Here is a 17,305-nt window from a genome sequence, read left to right on the forward strand (position 1 = left end):
TAAGAGCAATTTTGACAAGCACTTCCTAAGATATTGCCACAATAAAACGAACGAATCTCCAGTCTGAACTAGTAAGGGAGGACTCAGTGGATAGTATCCAACATAGATGCCCTGTTGTGAGCCAGTAATGAATGCTTTTTGGGTCTGCGGTGCTACTTGAATCATGTTGTTTAATTCCGTTTGTAAGTGGAACTGAGAATTTGAGTTAGAAACATTCTTTGGACTAGACGAAAACCTTGCCTCTCCACTTCACTCTAGATAAAACAGGGAAGTGGGCAAAAAGAGGTCAGAGTGCACGGTGCCTGGTTAAGATCATTTTAAGGGCCCAGCACATCTGTGCAATCAATGCGTCCTGCTGCGGAACTCACCACCGCTCCTAGCTCACGGCCACCTCCGTGACCAAAGCTCCTACCTATTTCATGGACAGAGTGGAAAGATACATTGATAAGATAGAAGGAAGCGTGATCTGAAAGGGGTTACTTGTGGGAGGCAGGCAGACTGAAAAATCGCTGAGAAAGGCCTTTCCGTGTGGCAGGAGGATGAAGAGAAGACTGAGGGAGGGGACAGTCACAGGGGAGGGAGTGGCTAGTGGCCCTGATGCTGTCTTCTCAGAAGGTCCAGCTGGCTATTGCCACTTAAAGCAGAATAGGATTTACTCCATTTAATCAAAAGAAAATGTCTGCTAATTAAAAACAAAAAGTTAAGATGGATTCATTTATAATCCCAACTCTTGTTTCCTTAATGAGAATTTGTCAAAGTACACATTAATGACTAGGTCTGCAAAATATCTGGAGCCACTTAAATAAGCTCAAATTTCCTCTAGGAGAAATAGCAAGTCTTTTGAACTACAGTCATCATTAGGCATTAGGATAATTAAGCAAATGGAGGAAGTAAAGTTAATGAAAAGATGACCAGGTCTCAAAGGGAAGCTGGTAAAAGAGTGTCCCTTGCCTACTCAGTCACCCAGGAGATTTAAAAATCAAGACCAAGAAAGGCAACCTGGAGCTGCTAACTAACCATTGTATTCTCTTGCTTTATTGAAAACTGTACATCTAAAAGAACGTTTTTCTGTGTGCCCGCTATGTTTTCTAAATGACAGTAACACCAGGAGTTAAGGCAGCGTTACTGCTCCTCTGCACGAAGGCCTCCGCCGAGTGCTTGATGCAGGAGCTCCCGTCCACCCTCACGCCAACTTCGGAAGCACTGTGATCATCCCCACCCGATGCAGCAGGAAACTGAGGCTGAGAGAGCGAGGTACCCTGCCCCGATTTACACAGGCCAAAAGGAACTAGGACAGAATTGGGACCTGCAAAATCTGCGTCCGTTTTTTTTCTACTACTGCATGAGAACAGTATTTTGAAGTCTCTTCCTCAAATGGATCCAACTCTGACACTGCAGGGGTGGTGGGGAATGAAGTGGCAAAAAAACCTTAAAAATCAATTAACAGCCACCACTCACCTCTGAATTTTCTTCTTTTACTCTTCGTGACTGTAAAATAATTAGGTGTCCATTAATATACACACACGCAAGAATACCACAAAATAAAACTCACACAGGCAGGCTAATCATCTTCGGTGCCATTTACCTTTTCTTGAGAAAAGGCTGCTTTCCCTTCTTCACTTTTCTCGTCCATCTCGTCGTCGCTCCACTCCCAGTCGCCGTCTTCGGTTTTATGAAGGTGACCGCTTGACCCAGGAACTCTTCTCACCTGAACAGGAAAGAAAACCCAGCTCTTCACCAGCTGAATGTGAACAGCGCTCACTAGTATTGCTACTTGGGTTACACGGCGCACACTTGGGTTACACGGCGCACGTCCGCCCTGAAAATCACTTAAGTGGTTACGGATCCGGGATCACTAGCAGTTAACACCCAGACACTGAACGCCGCCTCCAGACTCCCACACACATCCTCTTTCCAAAGATGCTGTGTTCTGGTGGTGCTTTGCTGTACACGTATAGATAGAACCAAGCATTTTGGAAGAATATCACATGCACCAGCCACTAAGGATCAAGTTCATCTTTAGCTTTTGCTTCAGTTAACACGTTATTAATTACTACACATAAGAGGTTACGTGGTAAGCTACAAAAGTGCCTGAGGAAAGGCATTCAAGCAACAGGCTGCTGACTGAGAGAAGGCAGGGAGTCAGGCAGCTTAAAGAAGCGCACTAGATGAGAGGTATCAGCCATCCGCACCTAAGTCAGAAGGGCAAACACTCCTCCTGTTGTTCCTCTTTTCCCAAACCTGACATCGTGCTTGTTTTCCCAGGATTCGAATCAGAACAAAACAACATCAGACTATCCTTCCCACGCCTTGTAGCACACCCTGAGACTTCCAAAACCGCTACAGCACGGCAAGACAATGAGCAGCCATACCAGATCATCTAAAGAGATTATAATCCGTCTTCTGCAATTATTTCAAAAAAATTTTTAAACTAGGGTAGTAATGTCATCCATGAGCCATGCTTTCCAGACATCTTTGTGGGTGAAAAAGCAAAGAATTTTAAAGGATAGGATGACTGAGCAAGATGAACTTCTGACCAAAGTCATTTGCCTTAAAAAAAAAAATGACTGAGACATAATTAAACAAAGCAATGTAACCGAGGAACATGAAGTGAACATAACAGGGACTGACCCACTGACTGAGAGAAACTTCAAGTGAAAAAGGACCTTGGAGACTATCTAGTCCAACCCCTTCATTTTACAGATAAAAAAGCAAAGGCCCAGAAACTGACCCAAGACCACAGCTACAAAAGCAAAATTCAGGCAAGAAAGAAAGCTTTCAGACTTCCATCCAAATGCGAGAGTCTTCTTATGCCACTGAATGACAACTGTGAAAAAGAAGTCTGCGAATGTCCTGTGAAGATTGTGAAAGAGTATGATTGTGAAGAAAGGCTACTTTTCATAAAAGAAACTACTGAGTTATATCACGGGAAACCCCACGGAAGTTCCACGGAAAGTAAGCATTTACACACTCGTGTGCAACCAACGGGAGGGTGTACCAGTGCAAGCCCAGGGTTCGGGCCTGAGTTAAGCCCACCGTGCGGAGTCTGTGACAGTGAGCCTGACCATGTGTCTTGAAGATGCGAGCCCCAACGTGGAAAGTTAAAAAGGCAAGTAAAAAAGTTCTTACTCCTAACTGCACACAGTTATGCTCAATTTAAAGAGAAAAAGGAATAAAAAGCTTTTTCTCCACTTCAAAAAAATTGTTTTAACTAATTCTCCTTCCAAACACTTAGCACTTAGTTAAAACCCCTTCTGTGCTTGGCATAAGTTTTTTTTTCCACTTGCATTTTGAGTCACTGAAAAGATCTAACAATTGTGATTTTAATGGTGCTTATAGAGGCTCACAAAGTATGGTAAGAAAAAATGCTGAAATGCACTTCAGTCTTTTCAGAACAGATTGTTCATTTTAAAGCTAGAAAGAAATGGATAGGAGAAGAGAAAATAATTTTCTGTTGACATACAATAAAATTAATTATTTTCTTAACACTAATCACGATGGCAGCATAGAGGAAAATCTGTTAATGAATACATCTAAAAGAATTTAAAGCCACATTTATTACAAAACAAATTAAACCGCAAGAAAACAAGCAAAATTGTTTTAGAAACAGAATGAAACTACTTTGACTGAAGTTGTTAAGGCAACCACGGCCGATGAATTAGTGTTCACATGCTCACATACACGATTATACTAAGGAAATCCCCCTCTTCCTGCAAATACGCAGACACTGCAGCCTAACACCCTAAAGCGTAGTTTACGTTCCTGCTCCTCTCACTCTGTGTATGAGACCGGTCAGTTTCATTTCGACAAGCAGGGCCCAACTGCAGACGATAAAATGGCCGTCTTCTATTTCTGTGTTACTTTAGGAGCCTGGCTGTTTCCCTCCTGGTTTTACTTGCTTGAAGAGAGATAGATAAAGCAAAATGTCCAGGACTATAGGCTCAAACATTGAAAAACAAAAGGCATAATGGACTTCTAAGCAATAAATATTAGCTGACAAATATACATAGAAATTAAGACAACATTCAAAAACCTATGGAGCATAAAGTATTGGTATAGCAACAGCAAGAAGAAGAATGCGTATTTGTTCTTTAAGAATGTCCTCTCGGTTTACTGGAAGGGAACAAACTTGCTGCACAATTGGACCCGCAGGCTTCACTGTGTATTTAGGTGACACCGACCTCTACTGAAGAGGCCAGAAGGCAATCGCACAGTCACCTCCTCGCAGAGCGCTTGTACAGAGGAAGGAAGCAAAGTCGACCTTACGGAGCCCCGCAACTCAAGTTCACATGGTTTAACAAACAGGCTTCTCGTTTAGAAGCTGAAGAATAGTCTACAGAATAAAAACTACAAAACACGATGTATAAACACTGCTATTCTTCCCAATCCCTACAACGAAGAGAACGGAGGTTTTCCCTCTCAGAATACTTCATTTTTGCTCTTTATTCTAGTAAATGATTTACTCACTTAATAAAGAGGTGGTAGAGAATGACTTGTTTTCTCTGGTGCACGTCAGTGGCAGCTAAAGACATTCACAAACCCACGAACTCCTCGGGTCACAGCTGGCAACAGTGAGGCTGCAGAAGTTTTACATGCAGTGACATTTATTCCCAAGGCTGGATGTACACTACAACTGAGCAGTTCTAATTATATCTTTTAAAAAAAAATAATATTTTCTTCTCTTTCCTGAAACAGCCTCTTTATGAGAAACTACTCAAAAAATGATCCGAAAGTCTCGATTCTCCCAAAAACAGAAGTCAGGCCCAGACAGATAGAGGAACATGAGCTTGGCTGGCTGGTGGCTGCAGGGTCAGATGTCACAGGCAGAGCCAGGGTGCAGCGGCCAGGGCGGGGAGGATGGCAGCAACTAGGCAGCAGTCAGCAGAGGGGCCTGACTAGTGTTCCCAATGGTGTCCCTCTGAACAGGCGCTTTCTGTAAATATTAGGACACAGGATCTCTACTCCTTGGCTCCAGGTGCCACCTGGCCCCGACCCCTGACCCCAGGCCAGGAAGAGGAATAGGAAGGAGAATATGAGAAAGCCAGCAGATGAACTAAGTGTACAGGGTGTTAAGTGTTAGACATTGAAGCGTGTTCCTCTAATACCCTCTAAACAAGGGACAAACGTGATTGCATTGTTTCTTCAAAGATGATACTGCTGACTCCAGGAAGACAGAAAACAAAGGCATGCTGACTGAAATTTATAGCATCTGTCCAATCGTGCATGCCCCCCCACTCCAAGGCACCCACCCACCAGCAGCTTCCACCGCCACAGTAACTTCTCCCTGGAGGTGGGATTTCAGAATCTCCTTGGAATGATGTCCCCATCACTGGGAACTCCACACCCCACTTGTCCACTGGTTGGACAGACCGCATGCCTGACTGCAGCCTGACCCCAAGTGACCAGGACACCCGCCCATCTCATGTCTGCCCACCCAGGACCGACAGGACATGACAGAAAACACCTAGTCACTTCTCTCTTATCAGGTATTCTACTGCCCAGAGGTATAAAGAGAGGGCTCCAGAAGTATAAGACACGGCTCTAATCAACTGCTATTCACAATGTGCTTGAGGCACTGCCAAGCAAACAAAAAGGTTTCTAAATCATCAAAAATTTAAAAATGAAATTAGACCCGTGAGGTTTCAGCAGTAAACATTTTACTGTTCCCAGGCCTTACACTCTGACATTGTCCTGCGACCACCACCTCTCTGACCCCTCCGTCCCACACCCACTGCCCGGCCTCACCGTGCTCCGTGGCTCTCGGTCCTCTCCTGCCTCCTCCCCTGCTGGCTTCACCCCCATCATATAGGGTCTGGAGCTCACACCTGACTCTCCTGATGCTGCACTTATTAGTACCCACGGCCCTGTGCCCTCACCTGTACGATCTACACCTGGGAAGAAAGCCGCAGGCTCGGCGGGGAACCCTTTCTGTATTCCAGAATGAGCGGGGAAGAGCCATGCAGCCTGGTGCTGTTACAAGTGACCACTGGCCCCCTCAGCTGGGGCACTAACACAGCCGCAACCCTGCCACCGAGGGTGGTCCGGGGACCAACAGCAACAGCACCATGGGCTCCACCCACCTCAGTTCCACAAAATCTAAATCTTCCTTTTAGCAAGATTCCCAGGTAACTCCTTTTCTCATGCAGGTGTGATACATACATACTGGGTCAGACAATACTTTCGCTCGTGGGTACCCTATTCCTCCCCTCTGCCCACAATACCAGCTGTGGTCAATACAATGATAGTTAACCACACTCTGAGCACTTTAAATATACTGGCTTCCCTGTGAGCAGACAATCCACTCGCTACCCCATTTTTCAGAGGGAAAGCTGACGTGTGGCTCACACCAGCTCATGTTCATACTGGGAGAGACAGTGCTAGGCAGGGACCAGGGGTCTGACCGCAACCCTCCACTGCCAGCCTCTGCCTGTTACTCAACGGAGAGCCCCAACTCCCCCATCCCTGATTGCTCCAAATGCCTTCACATGCCACCCAGAGAGCACCAATTTTAACCCACCCCTCCCACTCCTAGAGAGCTTCTTCACGCTTCCCCTGCTCTTAGTGTCTTTCCCTCCTGCGTGTAAGGACACTGGATTCCTTCTCCTCATTTATCCACTCACTGATTCCTTCAGGACTCTGACAGGTTGGCCTGGAGTCCTCTACATCCATTTTCCAAAATGTTCATGTTCACTTCCTCTCTCTCTCTCTGTCTCTCTCATTCATTCCCCAGGCTCCTCTGTTGCCACAACGCTACCGTGTAGACACAGCTGAATCCCATTCTTTTATTTACGCTCTCTCCAAACCTGTGTTCATACATTTCTCCTCCTATTTGTCATCCTTCCCATCTCTTGCTGTTCTCTGTGCCGTCTTTACCACACACCTGGCTGCTCTTAGAACACTGAGAGCCCGTAGCTCACTACGAGCTACCTTCCTGAGCGAGTGCACATTCTCTAGGTCGTCTCCTTGCTCACGGCAAGCTGATGACTTTAGAAACTTCATCTCTTAGTGCTCTTCAAATGCTCTTTCGGATACGGACAACTGACCCAATTGCAGCTCGCCACCTCCAACCCACTAGTTCAGGCTCCACCCCAGCCTCATTCTGCCACTTCCCCACCGTGGTTCACGTTAATCACCACGTTCATGCTGGAGGGGCCTCACACGCTCGGGAGAGCCCACCATTGAAATTTCAGAAAGTCTGCCAGACAGGCAACTTCACGTTAGGGGCATAAAGTTGGCCAGAGCAGGGGTATTAACACAATGGAATGAGACCACACTGTGCTCCCCACCCCCGCCCAAGTGTCAGTTTTCATCCACACGCCACCGATGATAAAACTCTTATAAAATCTGACAAACACATCTAACGTAGATTTAGCAGTTATTCCAGGGAATGAGTACTTTACAATGGCAAATATCTCAATTTTATTGTACAAGCCTCTCAAATCTCACCTTTAAAAGTGACACACTAATCGATGTTTATGTGCCAAACACACACCAACATAAGTGCTGGGGAGGGGGAACAATATTAATGTGACTCAGATGGATACGTACGGTCTGGGTAACACTTCTCATAGAAGCACCATGAAGAAGCACAGTGCTATATATTTCCGATGACAGTGAAAAGGGTGTCCTCTGAAAACCTGTTCGGATGATGTGGAAACCAGCTCTGTGGGACTGATGCCCACGCTGCAAGTCAAGAGCCCAAGTAACACTGCCTCATGCAGCATAAGAAAGAAAAGCGACCAATGTATTTCTAAACAAAAATGTTCTGTGTGTACATGTTATTGAACGTCATTATATGTGATCATACTAATGAATTATTATAAGTAGATTTTTAATTTTCTCTATGTTCCCAACCATTCCTGGTCATGTTTACACTGACCAGGAAACTTTTTTTAATCTTTAGATTTGGAAAAGTATCACATTATTTTCAAATTTCCTTTATAATCAGAAATGCAAGATAAATTTTGCAAATGGGATTAAAATTTTATACCTGACAGTTTTTCTGCAAAGTGGAAATATAGGTTCTCATCAATGGAAGCATAAAATTAGGTTCTCAAACTTCCTGTAAATATTACTGATAATAGGCTGATGATAAACATAAATGTCACTGAAGAATTGTTCATTTTGCCCATAACAATTTGGAATCTTGGTTATTTGATAGGGTATTTGGGGAAAGTAAAATGTAAAAGTTGGAGAAGTGTGGTCTGTTTGACATTCCTGTCTGCAGCCCGTGATCCCAGAGGAACGGAATACGAAGGTGCCCCATCTCTACTGAACATTTCACTAGACACACACACGGCTGTCAAAACTGTCTGCATGGAGTAGCCAGTGGGTAGTGGCTCAACGAGCCACAAAGTTCCCATAAATCATTTTAATCACAAAGCACTTAAAATAAAATTCCATTTTGGGTTTAAAAAACCCCTCCAAAACTCCCCCACCTGTCATCTTGGCAAAGGGCACAGTCATATAAAGTCCTTAACACGACACCTGGCACCTAATAAACACTCAAGTCATGGCAGGCACTCTCATCGCAATACATTCCATCTTTCCCACAGCCCAAACCTATCAAATGCCATACTCAGCTTCCACAGTGCCGGGTCACGTCCCCTTCAGGGTCGGTCTCACGTCTGTCCTATCCCTGCACACTGCCGATCAACCTTCGGACCTGGACACTCCTGCCTCCTTCCGCCTTTATCTGCTGCTCGTCCCACCTGAGCACATTCTCAAAACAACAACCGCGAGTTCACTGCTGCCTACAGAGTGAGTCCAGACTCCTTAGTATTCAAGTCTCTCTACACCCGGCCTCCAAATTACCTTTAAAACGTATTTCCCACTGTATTCTCTTAAATACCCCACAATCCAGTTGAGTGTAAATTATATACTTTCAACACTCTACCTTTTTATATACTTACTACATACACACCTTGGCCTGATCTGCCCTTCCACATTCTCTATTCACCTCTTCTCTTCTAACCGAGAAGGCTTCTGCCATTTTCTCAATTGGTATTTTGCCTGCACCTTTTTGCATCACTACACCTTTATCACAGTTAACAAATGACATACCAATCTGTAAATTCCTTCGGGGTAGAAAGCTGGCCTTAGTTCTTTAAAGAATTGAACACCTACTTATCCATTAAGTCAACAAAATTTTATTTAATGCCCACATGACAATTTCTAGAGAAAAGGCAAATAAAATGAAAGCCTACACCTCGGAATAGTTTGCGATCCAGAGAAGCGAACAGACGTTTACACTAATGATTTCAGTGAAATGTGAAGGCTACAGGAAAGATGAGAACGCTGCGTGCGAGACTGCAGAACACCTGTGCACCTGTGCAGGATGGCGGGGGCGGGGTGGGGCGGGGGAGGGGTGGGGGGCTGGTCGCTGAGGGACCAGAGGAGCTCACCGGGCAGACAAAGCGGATAAATTATTCCATTCTGAGGAAAGGTAAGGACATACCGAATTCTGCTGACTCTTGGAACTGGCAGGGTGGCAAGGTACAAGGGCCTGGCGGACGGGTTAAGGAAACAACCGAGAGTAAGGCTGGGAAGCTGTGTGAAGAGCCTGTGCTCTAAGACTGGCACACTCTTAAGGACTAGAGAAGGAGGCGGGAAGTGGGAAGCCGGCCAGTGAGCACCTGGGTGAGGTGGAGACGCCCTGCCCCTCCCCACGGCCTGCCCCTCCCCCCTCCCCGCCCCCTCCCCGGGGCACGCCCAGCCTTGGCTGACTGCTGCCCCAGAAGGGCAGACTCAGTGCTGCCAGATCTCCTGATGCTTCCAGTGACGTGGGCAATGTGCACTTCTACAGGAATGCTCTTGATTTTTAAAAAATGTTAACAAGCATGTCAGGTTAAAAAAAATTTCTCCTGCACAGCCTAAAAACTGATGCGTCCAAGGGATAACCTTGTCTGTGAGTTTGCACCCTCTGCTGAACATGAAGTCAGAGGACTCAGAATTCAGACAATGGAAAAACACTGAAAAGGAATGATCCTATTTGGATCCTTGAGCCAAACATATACTGGGGCTTGAGGGTGACAAAGGCCTGAGAGAACACAGTACTGTCCATTTTTCTCGTTATTGCTGGCACGTCACAAATCTCCCCAAACTGAGTGGCTTACAGCAGCAACGGTCACAGAGGCCCCGGGGGCAGCCAGAGTGGCAGCTTCCTCCGTGGCTCAGGGTCCAAGCCCCAGTGCGCCCGCTCCACTCCGACAGTGAGTGTGTGTGGGCCCCGAGTCAGGACAAGCCCTCCCAAAGCCCGGACATGCCAACACAGTGAGAGACGACAGGACTGTTGTTCTAAGACGCTGTCAGTGAGGGCTTGGAGGAAAGTGTTACTGGAAGGTCGAGGACAAGAGGAACCGCAGAGCAGTGACAGTGTGGCAGCGCTGACACAGATGTGAAAGTGAGAAATGGGAACGTGCACAATGACCTCAGTGATGTCACTGAAAAGGTCTGCAGGCAGAATACTTAAAGTGACACCTGGGTTCTGCCTGCTGCCTAAGACTGAAAACCTCTCTGTGAGCAGAGAGGGAAGAGCTAAAGAACACACTGTTTGGCATAAAACTGTGTCTCATTTCCAGCCTCCCCAGATGTCAGCCAATTCTCAAATCAAGAAACGGCTTCAGAGCAAGGATCAAATCCAGCCTGACTGTCTGACACTGTGCGAAGACTTCAGAACGACTGAAGGCACTGTCTCCTAGATACTTTCAGATGGACACAAGGCCTTCTAAGGATCTTAAGAGCATACACCTTGCAGAAAGTCGACATTAAACAATAAAGCTTCTAAGAATCCAAAGGGTGTTGTCCGTCATGCGTCTCACAAGGGGCCCGTGAGAGGCTAAGCATCTTGGGGTCATGGCTCGTGTCTAATGGCATGAACCCGACAAGATTCACAGAAAACCCACAATTTTTTAAAAACATATTTGTATAATAAAATGATCACCAGGTTAGACTAAAAAGAAACAAAGAATACGAAGTTTGAAAAGCCCTCAGATCCCCCAACTTTTATGGGCAGGCAGTGATATGAAAAGGCTAGTCAGCTGCAAATACTGGCTCTTTCTCATGAAAAAAGATGACTTACAGAGCAGAACCAAGAGCTCAGAGACAGAGCCACAGAGAACGGCAGAACAGGAAGTGACCACCAGGACCTGGCTGGAAAGCAGAACTGCTGTGGACCCGAGCTCCCACCTCATGGCAGGCCTCTAAGGAAGTGGTCTCCAACCACTCTGGCACCGGGAACCGGCTTTGTGGGGGACAGAGGGGCACCCACAGGGTCCCCCCCTTTGGTGACCTTCGCCTATTGTGGGCTGGAGGCAGGGCAACAGGAGGAGGAACTCGGGTGAGGATGGGGTTTGGGGTCCCCTGCTTTAAGGTACCTATCCTCCTGCTGGGCTTTGGGTGGGTACTGGGCAGATACTTAAGAAGAGCATGTAAGGAGCTATTACCAAGGAACTAGTTCTGAGGAGTCTCGATTGTACCCAGGCCTGACTTAGAGGGCAGGTCCCTGACTTTGGCCTGAGTCTGAAGCCACTAACGGGATGAGACTTCTGGAGGGTCCTGGAAGTACAAGAGTATATTTTGCTCATGGGAGAGATGTGAATTATTGAGGCCAGACGGCAGAGTATTTCTCCCAAAGATGCCCGTAACAATATCTCTTAACCCACATCTTCTTCCAAAAGCTTGCCACTTCACTATCAAAAGATGGGAGAGTCCGGTGCCCTCTCCACAAATCTTGTGACTCACTTCTTAACGACAGACTAAGCAACGTGGCTACCAGGGCCAGGTCAGAAAAGGTGATGCAGCTCCCACCGTGCTCACTGAATGTGCACAACCGGTGCCTTCAGCCACCATGGAAGCAGTCTGACTGCCTGGAGGCCTCCAGGCGGCCCACATGAGGCCGGCCCCTCGCAGAGGGGGCCTGACAGACTGCGGCTGCCCGAGACCAGAACCCTGGCCCACAGGGGCTTCATAAAAGGGCTGTTGTCTTGAGCTGCTAAATGTAGGTTTATTCGTTACACAGCAACAGAAAATCAAAGCAAAGGCAGTCATAAAGTGACTTACTGAATTTCATTGTCATTTCTGTATGTATAGGAATTCTTTGAAAACTGGGAGGTTGGAGCTGACACCTCTTTTACCATAAAAGTCACAGACTCCCACACACACGCCTGTTGCTCAGTGTTTTCTGTGGGCGTGCTGGGCCTGCAAACACTCGGATTTTAATTTATCCTTATAAATTTTTTCCATCTGACCATGTTATTTCTCATTAAAATACCAAGAAGGAAAAAATTCCATTTCTAATCATCACAGATAAGTGGCTACAGCTAAATTCTTAGACCTTTTTGCCCGTGACTCGTATTAACATTTTTTGACCTCTTAGAATTAATTCAATGCTTATCTAGTTCTACTAAAATCTGGCATTTCCTTTTTTTGTAAAAGGATAGAATAAAGGAATGAGAATATTAAAATGTTCTGCAGGCAATTAGAAAAAATTTAGAGAAACAAAGACTTTATAATTCCATAGTAACAGTTCAAAACACTGGGCTAATTCAGCGAAGGACACACTTGTAGCAGCTTCCTTATAATATCTTTACATTTTCTCATGTGAAAAGAATCAAATTTGATAAATGTTGCTCTTCAGATAATGATAATGAAATTCTGTAACTGAAAACTCAGCATCAAAGGGCAACGTCTTGAAAAAGAATGTTCTGGAAGCTGGAAGAGAGCTATTCCAAAGCAGCAGCACAAAACACAGAGAAGCAATTAAACTCCTTATTCCATTTTAGTCCTATCAAACCTCCAATATGGCATTTCCCCAAGTTAGGGTGACAATGAACAATGACAACATCGAGAAGCCAGGAAAGCAGCGTCCAACTTTGCTGCTATTGTCTCTGAGAACTAAAGCTCCTGCTGGAATGGGTGCCAAGCTGATCTGTAACTTTAGCTAATAAAGAAAACAATGGAACGCTCTGTCCTCGTTAGACAAATCACACAAATGAGAAAACACCCTTCATGTAAAAACAGAAGGGGGAAAAAAGAGAAAATAAATGTTTGGCACCGAAGGGGAGTCAAAGCTGTTCTGGATACAGCAATAAGTTGCAAAGTTAACTTAATTGCAGAAAAAGGAGGGGTGGGAAAGAGGAAAAAGAGCACACAGCCAGCTGACTACAACTCCGGCTGGCAGCAGAACCGACCACTGGAGGGAGCAGAATCCCAACAAGCAACAGGGACACACACTGCCATGGTCAATTTCAGGTGTCAGCCCGGCTGTGCTACAGGCCACAGTTGTTCAACCAGACCGGGATGGGGGGGGGGGGGGCGGTGCTGGGAAGGCATTTAGTAGATATGACTTTAAACAAGGGCAGTTAACCTTAATCATTTCACTGTACCTGATTTAATACCTGAAAGGCCTTAATAGCCAAGCCGAAGCTTCTCTGGAGAAGAAATTCCACCTGTGCACAAGAGCTCCAGCCATGCCCTCGAGTGCCGGCTGGCCGGCCCTTCCTAGAGGCCTGCATTAGAGATTTCAGCCCTGCCTAATCTGCCCCCGACTCACAGAAGCCAATCTCTCTCCCATGGGGCTGTTTCTGTGCTTGTGGCCCGACTGCCACACGTGCTAAATCCAGCGATCTCACCACTGGTACCAAAAAACGAAAGGCAAGGTGGCAAGCAGAAGAGCAATGCCAGTAACGGCATCCACTGGTCTTTAGTAATGGAATATGCTGACGTCCCAAATGAAATACAAAGAAAGCTGAACAGAAAGGACAATAAAACAAACAAAAATAACTGAGGTGATATAAACTACCAACTTAGTACAAACTATAGTCTTACTTTGTAGAAACACCCAACATAAAGACTAGGAATTACTGGTTAAACATCATTCTGTGAATTCTGAATAATAAAGTCAACACCAGCACCATGGAAACTGTTGTGGCAAGAACTAAATCTGTGCAGGGAATGACCCATGAAAGACACCCAAACGCGTTGAGTTTCATACAACGGACACTGCACCTGGCCTCTGCCGCTCTCACAGACTGCAATGCAAGAACTACCTGGAGCGTTATAATTTCTCCCAGATATCTGACTTTTAAAACACATCTATACAATTTATTGTCTGTTTTTAAACACTGTAGAGTAACTTTTGGATGTCAGTACCAAGGAGTTCCTTCATGAAAACTAACTGGCCTGATGACACATTGTAGCCATTTCTCGGCACGTCAGCAGACGGTTCTCTGAGAAAGCGGGTCCGCACACACAGGATTCCCGGCATGCTCTCCATTACCACGGACCAAGTCCTCTCACCTTGAGACACGTAACACGCTTCTTCACTATAAAAAACAAACTGTGGAAAGCAGCCAGCAGCAGAGCCTCATGGGTTATCAGGGTGGGAGGCTTAAATGGAGGTACATTTATCCTTCCTGGTTGCAAAATCAATGCTATATCCACATTATGGAATAGTATGCAGCCAATAACAGGTATTGAACATCATCGAACTGGAAAAAGCTAGTAGAGAACAGGGCATTCATCGCTATTTAACATAAAAAGAAGGGAGGAACACATATGTTATTTCTAAATGCAACCGTATATGCACAGACCACTTCTGGAAGAACTTACAGGACTTGGTGAGGGTGTCTCAGTTGAGTGGGGGACTTCTTTCTCACTTTACTGTGTACCTCAGGGAACCCCAGTAAGTTGCACCCCTCTCCACGTCCCTAGTTCTGAACTAATTTAGAAATAAGACCAATAAGCAGAGAGGGGTCAAAAGGTCACCCTCATTCCTTACTAAGGTGATATTTGAGAACGCGGCCTTACACGCTGAGCCAGCAACCTTCCTTGATAAACTGACCCTTGTATTGAGACAAGACCTACCTACCTGGTCCCTGGCAAGGATGACCAGCACATTCCTCCCCCACCAGGCAGGGCCACAGTGACTGACAGCGCCTGTGTCTCTGAGCAGCCTGGCAAAAGGGGGAAAGGTCAGGGAAGGGGCTGGGCCCCTCGGGCCTGACTTCCCACTCCAGACTCGCCAGTCAGATAAGTCACTGGGCGGACGGAGGCCAAGAACGCTCTGGAAAGGAACACTGGCAGTGAGGACAAAACATCCCTCTGCCTCTTCACCTCACACGCCTTTTTGTATCCTTTGAATTTTTATCATAGTTACACATAATGCTGTCAAAACCCAATACTTAATAAGTAAAGACATACATACTTCTTTTTTAAAACTCAACATAGTATATATAAAACAGGCAGTAAAGTAACCACTTCCCACTTCCAAAAAATGTTTAGAGATCGTGACTTTCCCAGGGGGGAAGGACCGATGATGAAGAGAAGAGATGCTGAACAAATTTTCAAGAAATGTAACGCAAAACAACTTCTGAAACTTTGACATCACCATGGACTCAAAACAAGAATATTAACTAATGTTCATCAGCTTTTATGACAATAAATATAACAATTTAGGATGCCTGGCATTTTTAATATTTGATGCTTATGCAATGAATTCTGGAATAAACTCGCTATAACAAACTATTGGTCCAGCCCATGAATATCACCAAATTTCTGAACACATAGGAAGTGCAAGGGTAAGAGCTCATGATTAGTAGTGCGAGGTCTTTATGTTTCTCTCGGCTAGGTAGATGAGTTTGTGTTCTTTGAAACTATGCCTACAGAATAATGGATTCTGTTGTTTTTGTCCATCTGGTATTTGCTACAAAGTAAGAAAATTCGACTCTGGGAACAGCACATGTCCTGGAGGTAAGATGTAGTTAAATCTATTCTGAATCCTTATATTTATTTTAGAGTGTCTTATATTTAGTAAGCACCAAATATAAATTTGTTAAATAAATGAAAAATATTTTCCTCCCGCCCACCCCCCAAAAAGCTTTGCCAAAAGAAAACCCGGCACCAGGAGGGAACTGCCTCCCACCCTCCTTCCCCAATTTCCCCTTGGGGAGGGATGTCAGGGTCATAGAGTTACTGACGGGACATGAGGAGAAAGGCAAGTTACGACTGCGTTACATCCTGAAACCCTTTTAGAGCTTCATGTCCACATGCCCCAGATCCAGAACATACTGAAGTTTGCTGCCATGAACAAAAACCCCGGTCTGTGAACCAGCACCCCATGCTGACTACTAGTGCATGGGCACTTAAGAACTGTCAGTTGATCAAATGAATGAATAGGTAATTGCAGGCTAAAACACACAGGCATAGGGATTGTTCTAGACCAAGATATGTCAACCTGCTACTCAAAGGAATTTTATCATGTTTTCAGAAAACATGACCTTTGGCCATCATGGACCATAACACTGTGGTGACAGAGAAGTATCAAGAGGCTACAGGGCTTGATTTATTCTACCTCCATAAGCAAAGCAGCATCTGGTGTCAAGAAAACTCTGGGCCTTCCTGTAAGTACCTGAAGATCCTGAAAGGAGAGGCATGTTTCTAAATGCTAAATAACAGCAAGGATGATGATAAAAATGGATGGTGCATTTGCCTCTGACATGAGATATTAACACCCTGCTGTGCTGGGAATAATTCAAAGAAGCAACCAGGGCTGTGTGGGGTCACCAAAACCATGGTCCCTTTGCAGCCAGTTCCTTCGCTACCCTGCTATCCACAAAGAGCAGAGACTTCGGATGCAAGTGCAGTCAGAAAGCAGCCCCCACACAGGACTGGCTCAAACTCTGGCTTGAGAGAGTGAAGGGTCTGATTCCAGCACAAGTCAGAGTTGGGAAGAAGAGCCCAGGACTCGATCACAAGGTCTCCATGTGGAAACATGCCTCATTTAGATTTCTACTGGTTCCCACTTCATCTCTCTACAGATCACTCCACACAGCTTATCATCCCGTGTCTCACTCATTCAAAAGTCTCAAAAATATGAGGAGACAAGGAACCCCCCACACGGTGTGCCCACTGGAGACCAAAGCCTCCGAGGAGAAGGAAACAGAGTCCAGTGCTGCGGTGTTAGGGCCTCTGAAACACCTCCTGGCTGCCACAGGGGCCATACTGCTCGATTCCTCGGTCAGAAAGGCAGCAGGATTATCACCTTACTCACTAGAATGGAACTGTTCACAGATTCCTACAAGGTAAGAACGGTACAATGACGCTCATTTGCCCACCAATGTTCTGCCACTGAGATTCTATCTTCACACTCAAACTCTGCCTGCTCCAGTGTTTTAAAGTAAATCTCAGACATCGTACCACTTTGCCTGTAAATGCTTCAACACACCTCTCATAGACTAGGGCATTTTAAAAACATGATCACGGTATCATTTCACACACACCAAAATCACCACTAATTTCTCAGTGG

At 45.6% G+C, this 17,305-nt stretch overlaps 1 protein-coding gene across 4 annotated transcripts in view; it reads right to left on the reverse strand.

Annotated features, from left to right (window-relative positions):
• STK39 (serine/threonine kinase 39) overlaps positions 1 to 17,305 on the reverse strand; it is a 279,398-nt gene that overhangs the window by 120,476 nt on the left and 141,617 nt on the right. For 3 of the 4 annotated variants that reach the window (XM_037140707.2, XM_053665141.1, XM_037140706.2), the window contains exons 11-12: positions 1,586 to 1,708; positions 1,459 to 1,488 (exon numbers count right to left, since the gene is read on the reverse strand). In XM_037140707.2, coding sequence (XP_036996602.1) covers positions 1,459 to 1,488; positions 1,586 to 1,708 — 153 coding nt within the window. The remainder of the gene's footprint in view (positions 1 to 1,458; positions 1,489 to 1,585; positions 1,709 to 17,305) is intronic. The other variant, XM_053665140.1, reaches the window with a different exon arrangement.

This window comes from Artibeus jamaicensis, unplaced genomic scaffold, assembly GCF_021234435.1.
Source record: "Artibeus jamaicensis isolate MK-2021 breed Jamaican fruit bat unplaced genomic scaffold, CSHL_Jam_final contig_391, whole genome shotgun sequence".
In the NCBI taxonomy this organism is placed as follows: Eukaryota; Metazoa; Chordata; class Mammalia; order Chiroptera; family Phyllostomidae; genus Artibeus; species Artibeus jamaicensis.